This window comes from Callionymus lyra, chromosome 17 (genome assembly GCF_982586985.1).
Source record: "Callionymus lyra chromosome 17, fCalLyr1.hap1.1, whole genome shotgun sequence".
Taxonomy (NCBI): Eukaryota; Metazoa; Chordata; class Actinopteri; order Syngnathiformes; family Callionymidae; genus Callionymus; species Callionymus lyra.
Genome location: NC_141834.1, coordinates 1,613,344 through 1,623,988, shown reverse-complemented (window position 1 = coordinate 1,623,988; position 10,645 = coordinate 1,613,344). Strand labels below are relative to the sequence as shown.

Below are 10,645 nucleotides of genomic sequence, written 5' to 3'. Positions count from 1 at the left end.
TCAGTTTATAGTTTATTTCTGAGAGACATCACTACCTCATCAAGCTATTTTTTTCTATTTGAGGCAATTTGATGAAGTGTTTCAGGATCAACTTTAAAATTATGGTTTTTACCTTCAGAGCTATTCATGGTCAGGCTCCTCCTTACATCAGTGATCCAGGTGTAAGGTGTGTGTTTGATGGAGTCAAGATACATCTTAAGACCTTTTTATTTGTGAATAACTATTACCTACTTACTTCCTCACACCTCTTCTGGCTTTCCCCTGCATTTTGTTGTTTTGGCAAGATATTTTTTATTCTATTAACAGTATAATTACAGGTTATAATCGACTGACATGAAGAACATGTATTACCAGAAAACTATTTTTTTAAGGGAAAGTTTCATATCTCCTTATCTAAATTTACTTAACAATATTTCGAAACACTAAAACAGTCCAAAACAACACAATATGTATTTGAGACCTACCATGCTTGCACCTAACCCAGTAGTAGTTTTGTTTAATATAAGTTTATGTATATTTTGAGTACAATTTTAATTTTTTTTTTTTTTCATTTTTGTAATTGTGTCTACTTTGATGTCCTTTATATTGTTGTTTACCGGGTTTCACCTTTATGATGTTGCCATCATGTTTGACTTTAAGATGTATATGTAAACTTGCTGTTTATAAAATAATAATAATAATAATAATGAGTGAAAAACAGCCCCCGCCTCAACCTGCTGTCCTCGTGATATTGAACGAGCGCACCCCATCAAACCAGGAAGTGACATGCTCGGTGCGTCAGTGTAAACAGCATTTAAGAACCTGTCGTGTCTCCACCACAAGACCTCGCAGCTGTTGAGACTTTGTTTTAAATATGTCAACGTTGATGAAGGAGAGAAAATGTTTGAGAAATATTTTTTTTGGTCTCGCCGTCCTCCTGTTTTTTATCTGTATTAATGGAGTAGAAAGTCAAACTACAGAACCAGCTACAGCGGGTAAGTTTCGTTTTCCAGAGCAAGACAAGCTATAACGGGGGCAAATGACGTATTTGAATTTAATATCTGCACAGTTGTTATCGTCAAATGTTAACTTATTTGTTGTTTTTCTTCTTTAGAATGCTCAAGCTTCAGGAATTGTGACACTTGTGTTCCAAACCCGAAGGTACTTGCAGCTACCAGGCGGTTGGCACCTTCATTTAATGCCACACAGGCCTTATGCAGTAACTACAGTAGTGGCATTCAAAACGACTACACAATCAGTTTGATCGAATTTAAACTTTATATTAGTCCTCCCTGAGGTCTACTTGACAACATGAAGAAGAAGAATTGATGGATGGGAAGGGATATTTTTTCAACAAATTAAAAAACCCTAGTATTATTATTTTAGTATCAGAATTAATTTACTGTAGATCTTCCAGGAGTTTTTGAACATGAATGCATAAAAAAGATGGGTTAGAAAGAAGTATAAGTTAATTATTGTCGTTTCATATTTGTTGTTGTTTGTTTTGAGGTATATGTTTTGATTGTATTTCAGTGTCTCTGGTGCATGACCACCAACAACTGCACCGACTACCCAGTGAGCTGGCTTCTTCCTCCAGCTTCTGTCTGCAAGTTGTCTGATGCTCGCTGGGGAGTGTGTTGGCGTGAGTAAAACCACTTAGTTCCTACTGCTTTATGTATATATGACTTATAATGTAAGACACCGTGAAATTGGAAAAACATTATACATTTGACTCTAGTTTATGTCCAACTCGTATGACTGCAATGGATATTTGACTAAGTATGTTTTGAGGCCATTATCCAAGATAGAATATTAGGTTCTAACGCTGCTTCTATGGAGACAAAACTAGAAAAACTTGAGCTACATCAAGATCAGAGGATTCAAAATAAATAAATGAAGTTCAGCCAATGTTATATTGAAGACAAAAACTTGTCTTCGGCTGTACAATATATTGTATATAATTTTAAACATGTAATAGAGGCCGTATTTGGCCCTCATAATCAATGCAATCATGATCTGTGAAAGTTTTTCAAAATGTATGTACAGAAAAGATTATTAGTGACGTAAATATGCAAAGTTTCAGACGTTGTTGTTTACTATTTTAATCACAAGGGAGTCCATCAACACCTTCTTACGCCTGCCACTTATTAGCATCGATTGTAGTTTACAGATGTCGCCACACCCCTTGTTTTCAGTTTAGTGGTGTAGTAAAATATAGTTTACTTTGTCAGAAAACCATATTACAATCTATAGAACTATATGTGTTGCAGTAGAGTCTGAGCTAGTGCATACAGTATACCAGAGGTTAGTCTCAATGGCTGTGGGCTATGTACTGTTGAGGGAGGATCGCTTTAGCAAACAAAATGACTACTGAAAATGGACCCTTGTGTTTGATCGCTACTGTTTCCAATATCTTTTTTTTTTTTGTTTTACCGTTTCAATCCAAACGTTTTTTTCACTTTTTAAAAGGAACAAAAATTGAATTGTTTAGGAATTCTATATCAATTATTTTTGCTAGCTAGTAGTTTCATCAATTGATTTTTCATTTTACTTTACTGCCATTGTTATATGGCAGTATAGACTTTATTTAATATCGTTTACATTCCGGAAACTGTTCAGAAAGTGTTGTATAAACATAATAAATAACAAACAAAGAGTTTAGTATTTAGTATAATGTATAGCTTTCTTTCCATGATTTGGGTTCAATTTCACAAATGATCTTTGAAGATGAAGGAATGAGTGGGCACATATGAGTGAGGATCAAATAAAGGTTAGGAGTGAAATAGGATGCCAAGATTTATGGTCGAATGAGCTATGTTTTTAGACAAAGAGTCAAGGCTGTAAATTAGGGAAGTTGGGTTAAAGAAGGTTTTAGACAATTGAACATGGACAAGTTTAATCCAAGTATTCCATCATTCCAATAACAAAGCGGACCTTCTCTCTTAGAGTTTGAATTAAACACTGCATACTCTGGGAGCAAACCAAAGACAGACATCAGTGATGTAAGGAGGAGTCTGACCATGAATAGCTCTGAAAGTAAGAACCAGAATTTTAAAGTTGATCCTGAAAGAAACTGGAAGGCAGTGAAGAGTTTTAAGGATCAGAGAAATGTGAGTTCTTCTACTTGAGCCGGTCAGAATTCTCGCTGCAGAGTTCTGAATCAACTCTCACTTTTATGCAGTTCTGAACAAGAGACATGTCTTTATCAAATACAACACCCAGTTACTTACATAAGTAGTCAATTATTACAATTCTTACTATCTTAATAATGACTACTACAACAATATGTTGCCAATGAATTGATGCAGATAAAACCAGCTGGAGTACTATAAATATTCTCCCAAAGATTAAAGTCCAATATAGGATATGTATGCATGCATGCAAAAAGTGCATTTCAAGTAATATTGAATATATTTAATTTGTTAAAATGAAATTATCTCATCGAGAAGCAAACTTTTTTTTTAAAGTAGTGAAAGATCATGATCACTGTATTTGCACTGCAGTCTGTGTACAGTAGATGCAAGCTTTATTTTATTGTTTTACTCCAGTATATACTGTATAAGCAGATTTAAAATTGATTTTACAGCAAGATTCAGTCAGAAAGTGTAAGCAAATATATGTCAGCCTTAGAGATGGTAAAGAATTATTGTAGATGTCTGTGGTTGTGTTCACTAATATTTGAATCATTTTGGCAATCGTAGAACTCTATATATAACAACTAACAACAGTTATTTGACAAAACATTAGAGATGATTGTCACTTGTTTGATTTAAGTGTCGACAAACATTTATCTGTTTCGTTATATAAATACTGCATTAGCATCAGATGACAGTCACAACATTATATACACATTCTGTACATTCTTGACAAGAGAAACGTTGATTCTTGTTGTTTGAGCAAACCTTTCTCCTAACAACTACATTTGAAAGCCAAATAGTGTATTTTGCACTCCTAACCATTTGCATAACTCTTTTGCTTTATTCTTTTGACCCAAAGTCAGAGAAATGTATTTTTTAAATTTGCAAGCGATGTAGGTCATTTTATCTTGGTAGATTTCAGGTGCATTCTCTACCCCTGCTACTGCAGAAACAGGTTGAAGACGTTTAAGTTCTGAAAAAGATGACGAGATTTAATCTCTAGTGGGCGGGGCTTATCGCATTTTGTAATGTAAATATCTTTATTAAATTAGAGTTTGGTACAAACAGACACATACTGATAAAGTACGATAGAAGTCAAAGTTCAGTTTAAGAGACATTTAACACACATAGTTGCTCTTCAACCTGAGCCCCTATGATCATATCTTGAGTCTGTTTGTTTGAAAATAAAATTGCTTGCATTGTTTAAATACTTTTCTTATTACAATATTTACAGTATGACGGGCAACCGAATCTTATAAAAAAATATAAATTAGGATTTGAATAATCCCCATTTGTGGAGGTAGCATTTATTTTTAACTTGCATTTTTGACTCGTTTTCCATCCCATGAAAACATCTCACTCTTCTTTTATGGTGACTTGATGGAGCCATCATTGGCAGTGATATTATAGGTTTAAACTCCAACATTCTCATATTTTAAGTTAAGTATTCATTCATTTTCTACTTCTTATTTTCTTTGCGTGGTAACTAACAAACAATTTAGGGTATTTAATTCACCTGACTTTCTGGACGTGTCTGTCTTATGTGTCTTGATCTTTTAATTATTTTTTTTAACTGTGTATTGTTTGTGATTGTTGAAGTTCTTTGTGACCCTGGTCTAGAAAGGCGCTCTAAAATTAACCATTACTTACTTACTTACAGTTTTTCTCAGTCGCTTTTGTGCTTTTCTCACATCACTATTAACATTTGTACAGCAGTTAGTGCATTTCTCAAAACAATTAGAGCAAACTGCAAAACCTAGTGTCTATTCCTCAAAAGCAAGTATTCATGTCAATGAAACTGCCAGTGTCTTCAAAAGTCTTTCAACCTCATCGTTTATGAACAAGATAGTCAAATGGCTTTGTCCTGTTCTCATTATGACAGTTTATTGTCTCAGTTTTTTCCAATGCAAAAAAAAGGTCAGAACTCGGTGACACTACCTGAAAATGCTCAAGACTGCGCTATACACTATTCGAATGATTGAGTTCACGGTGGTTCTTCCAACATTTGGTTGCATCCTCCAACCAGCCTCAGCCCATTGTGAGGCTGTGATTGACAACATGGTCCATTGTAGCCCTAATTTCATTAGTAATCTGCCTATGTATTTGGCCTCTTCTCCCTCTTCCCCTTTTTTTTCCCATTCCCCTTCCTCCCCACATCCTCAATCCTCCTCCATGATGCCGACCTTCCATTTCTGTGCCACAGAATTGTAGAAATGGTACACACTATGTGCTGCTCGAGGGTTCGTGGGATTCATCACTGAGTGACTGTGGACCAGTGGCTTGTCATTGGTTACAACTAATACTTCACACACCTCCTCGCGAGTGAAAGCTGAAGTCCACCAGAGAGCAATTGTTCAATTTAGGAGACATTTCCAGGAAAAAATGATAAAGGAAGGTATAAAAGTTGCTTGACAGAATTTGATAACTAGCTCAACAATTTTGTATGTAATGACTCAAGCAATGAAATGAAGACTATTCGTTTTATTGGGAACGACTATTCAGCAGTGAGTACCCAGAGTAAAATCTTCTGTCCTGCAGTGAATTTTGAGGCCCTGGTCATCACGTTGGGGGTCGTGGGCGGCCTCATCATCCTGAGCTTCATCGTGTGCTGCTGCTACTGCTGCTGCTGTAGGAAGCGTCAGTCAAGGTAAATCTAGAATTTTTGGATGCTCTCAACTGTGCGTTTAAAAAAAAAAAAAAATTCTGAAAATGAATTCAACAAAATTAACCTAGAAATTAACACAATACTGGTATAATTTTTACCTCTAATATGATCAAGGTCAAGATTATTTTTGGTAGTTTTTTTTTCTCTGCCCATTCCATCAGTGTATCCAATCTCATTTGTTTGACCCTTTAATAAAATATATTATCATATAAATCAATGAATGATGTGATTTATAAACAACTAAAGTGTATAGAACCAGTTTTAGTAGATATTTGAACAGATGTTATGTATGGAAGTATATCAGTGCCATCAGAAAATAAAATGGTTGAATTTAATATTTCAAATATTAAAGGTTGAATTTGATATATTTTAATTTCAATGATTTAATATTTTTCAATTTGTATTATTTTCAATTTAATATAGAAAAAAATGTAAAGCCTTTTAAATTCAATATAAAAAAAATGTGAAGCCTTGCAAATTCAACATAAATGCAGCTCTAAAAGTTCCACCAGAAAATCGGTAGATTCTGATGAAAAAGGATAATAATAAGTTTGTACATGAGGCTCAGGGGTTCGAACTTGCGACTCCAAAAGACAAATGTGCCGAAGCATTATCTGACTGAGCTAAACAGATGATGTTATAAATGTATTAGGAATTAATTAAAATACAACCCTGAGACAATTTCTATCTTTGGCAGAAGACCTGACTATGACGAGGAGTACTATGCCCGGAGGAGAGATGAAATGAGGTACCGTGCTGATGAACGGTAAGAACATGATGCTCTCATCCGTGGTTTCTTTCTATTTTCCAATCAAACTAATATCTGTTTTGTAATCCTATGCTTTTCATTCTAATTATTGCATTGAAAGAATGTAAATTGTAACGTATGTCCTTATCAGAATAAAATATTTGAGCTATCTCTTTGCATTAAAGGTCTAGAGCTCTGAGCTTAACTTGTACCAAGATTTGCGAGAGTGCAGTTGGTTGAGAAAACATTGTTGTTGACTAACTCAGAACTGTTATAACCATAGCAAGGTTGCTGCAGGACGGAGCACCAGAGATGTATGAGGGTCTGTCACAGGACTTTTACAACACATGGTCACATTAATGTGTGTTTGACAAATGCATACATGTATATTATAAAGTATAATATATCTTATATATAATATTAGAAATCACATGGAAGTTTATTTGTAAATGAGTCAACACAAGTCATAGTTGTAGGTATTTGCTGTTATATTAATCAAGACTATTAACCATTGAATCCCATGTGTTTTGAAACCTTGTGTCTAAGAAGAATCTAGAACATCTCCAGAGCAAATATGTATCTTTTGACTAGACCTATTCACTTTTCTGAGAGACATGACATACTTTTGTTTAGTTACAGACCTGAATTGTGGATCTGACAATTGTTATTATAATAATGCATTTTATTTAAGGGTGCCTGTCAAGAGTCTGGATTTTGAAGTTGTTGATGTTGCGTATGAACTGCTTTAAGGGTAAAGACTTTTTTAATAAGTTACTGTTCCTGCATTCTGCACAAAAAAAATACTATAATAAGATAAAGGCACGGCTGAATTAATTTGATTGGTCGGTGAAGCAAATCAAAATGTAGACAGGGAGTTGAAGATGCTGATGTGGGTTTAAAAGACAATGACAGAACTGCATTTGTATAATAAATGCTGTTAGACGGGAGCAAAGAATGAAAGCAGGATGTGCAAGTGAAGGTGGAGGAAGCTGCTTTGCTGTGAAAACTGATGCAATATGCTGTAAGAAATTGTGTCACTGCAGTCATCAAATGATGTACAAGGACATAAATTGGTGAAACAACCACAATAACATGATCCAACAGAATTGTTTAAAAAGCGAGTGGTGGCAGGAACATCTGAGTCACTTTGTCTCCACAGAGCAGCTCCAACCTTTTTTGTTGGAAATGCTGCAGGTACATACCATTTTTATTTTTTAGCTTTAGTTTAGCTCAAATAATATGTGGATCATCAGTGAATACATTAAAAAAAAAAAGTATTGTATTGTGGGTCAGTTTCAACCCCGAAAACATGTAAATGAAATATAAATTATTATTGATATTTTCATTTACTCAACTTCAAATTTATCGGCGTGATCAGTTAAAAGCGTGTCAAAATTGAGATCATATTGACCAGCTACAGTTAAAAACCGGTTAGTTCACGTTGACGACTTGACAGAAAAACAAAGACAGTCGTAAACATGAGAGCAAATGAGACTGTTAAACAATGCTGGCAATACAGTAAACAGGTAATGTTCGAGGACATGTGACAACGACAGCGCCTTGTGAATTTGGTATAGTTTAGATCTAATTAACGTGAAACTAGCTGTAACTAGTAACATGTTCAATTATCTTTTTAATGTATAATCATGTGTGTTTTGACATAATGATTGGTGTTGGTTAAATTATTGGTTTAGCTATTGGGTGTAATTTACATATATTTTCAGTATGAAAATAATATCAGCGGATCATAGGTCATCTCAACCCTTTATTTAAACCTTGTTTTCAAAACGATTCAAACACAAGATAAGGAAAGAAGTCTAAAGCAAACGACAAATGGGTCAGTGTCGTGTAGTGCATAGTTAACCAGAAGAGGGCAGCATCGTTTTCCGTGTGGTGGAGTCTTCGAGAAGCGGTGTTAGTTGGTCTTACGCGGTACATTATCTGCTATGTCTAATGCAAGAATGAAACTTAATAAAAATCAGTATAATTTTTATTTTCTATTAAAAATATAGTACTACAATGATTGTGATATAATTATATTGTATGATTTGTATGTCTTCAAACTTTCTTCCGAAATGAATTCTAGAATATGACTCACTTTGAACATCATTTTAACAAACCTGTATGTTTGTTTTTCAGTAAATCTGAGCGAATGGCTCGACACGATGATATCCGAAGGAAGTATGGTGAGTTGTATTTGAATATTTGTCGTTCCACCATTCCGCGATATTTACAGCTTGTCCAGACAAGGTTTTCATCGAACCAAAAACAAGCTTTGTCTTATTCTTAATTTCTCTGTCATTTTCAGTTGGTCGAGACGTGTACAGTGTATTCTTCGCATCGGTCTTCTGTGATTATTAAAATGCTATTCAAACTGGTCCTGTGTGCAGGTCTGATGGGAGATGCCGAACATCCATACAGCAAGTTCGAGAACGAGTGAGCTTCAGTCCCATCTCCCTGAAATGCCTTATTCACATCACCTGAAAATCACATGGTGGTCATTAATTTTATGATTTCAGATACACAATTTTGATCTAGTTTTTACTTTTCTCTTGATCACCTAATATTTTTTTAACTAGTTTTACTAAAAGTGTCATTTTTTTCTTCAAAATTAACCGTTAACATGCTATAATAATATATTGTCAACTATACATCCAAATACAGAATGTTTTCACATTAAGAAGATAAAAAATGATCTTGTTCCTTAGATAAGTCGCTTCCCACAAGTGTTTGACATACTTCAGGACATCTGAAACGATATGTATTTTTAGCTCATCACCTATGTCACATGACTTGAATGTCACTGTTCTTCAAAGACATGTGTAACTTTTATTATAGACAATATAATTTGCACTGGCTTTACTATTTTAGCTTCATAATCTTTGTTTTACTGGTTTTAACTGGGTCTCCCACATTTTCTTGTAAATGCTTTAAGAAAAAAAAAAAAGAGTTATATTTAGAATGTGATGTTTGAAAAATATTTGTATAGTTCAAATTGTGTTCTATTCACTCCACAATGAAAAATAAATTGTTTTCATATCTGTCTTAATTGCTTTATTAAGGATGACTTTGTCCTATGAGTACAGACGAGTATCTTTCCAAGGCTCTTCCTCACGCCTGATAAACGTGATCATGCTCATCATCACCTCTAATCTCTAGGTAGAGACTGAAAATACAAAATCACAGATGCAAGCTGTCAAAATGAGCTCCCGTTGCAGAACAGCTCAGTTCTCAGAGATAGGATGGATAGCAGCACATGTGGGGCCGCTCAACAGAGAGAGAGACCTTCTGGAAATCTACTGAGGTGGACCCACTGATATAAGGACCCCTTTTCGTCGAGTCTTTCCCCAAAAAAGTTTAAGTTTAAGTTAAAAAGATTTTTAATTTTAAGAAAATGATTTCAATTTTTTTTCAAGATTCCTTAAGCAAGATATTATAGTTTATACTAGCAAAAAAAGCATGGTATTGATCTCTGTTTCAAACAAGGAAGGAAATAAAAGTATTAAAAAACTAATAGTACAATAATCACGTTATCATCCCGTTGTCTTAGATGTTGAGAGGCTGGTCCAATAACCAAAAGGTTTTTGTTTTTTTTATTCTACCCCCTCTCATTGCCCAACGAGTCTGGTTTAATTATTCTCCTCAAAGTTTATATTTTGTACTCATTTTACCATCAAAGTCAATGGAGCAATTTTACGCTAGCATGTTGTCGTTTAGCATGGTTTTACGCTCTTCATCTAGTTGCACTTTTTTTTGTTTTTTTCCAAGTGAGCTGTGTTCTACAGAAACCCAAACAATGTGTTGATCCACTTCATAATGTTCAAGAGAGAACCAACCATGGATTGTTGATGAATAACGCGCATGTGGCCCAGAAGGACTGCTGTCCCGCCTGTTTACACCTCCCAAGTCTCAGCTGTTGCTCGGAAATAACATTCAGAATCATCAACAACTGAACTCTGCGTCAGCCTGAAAGAATTCTCGACAATATTTCCAGTGCAGTTTTACAACTTGAAATAAACACTCTTTTAGGTACTGTTTCATTATTCATTCAATATTCCAGAATATATTATCTGGGTTATGAAACTCAGTTTCTTGATTTATTAAGTCGTCTATATT

At 34.6% G+C, this 10,645-nt stretch overlaps 1 protein-coding gene across 2 annotated transcripts; it reads left to right on the top strand.

Moving 5' to 3' along the window:
- Positions 1-750: 750 nt before the first annotated feature.
- LOC148061621 (pituitary tumor-transforming gene 1 protein-interacting protein) lies at positions 751-9,573 on the top strand. Of its 2 annotated transcripts, none has more exons than XM_087812857.1 (7): positions 751-974; positions 1,094-1,140; positions 1,513-1,621; positions 5,655-5,763; positions 6,482-6,547; positions 8,669-8,715; positions 8,920-9,573. In XM_087812857.1, the coding sequence occupies exons 1-7, from the start codon at positions 854-856 to the stop codon at positions 8,967-8,969; spliced, it is 549 nt and encodes a 182-aa protein (XP_087668983.1). In that variant the 5' UTR covers positions 751-853; the 3' UTR covers positions 8,970-9,573. The 2 variants fall into 2 exon arrangements, with proteins under 2 accessions (XP_087668983.1, XP_087668982.1); XM_087812856.1 differs by having other exon boundaries at positions 755-974; positions 6,479-6,547.
- Positions 9,574-10,645: the final 1,072 nt, after the last annotated feature.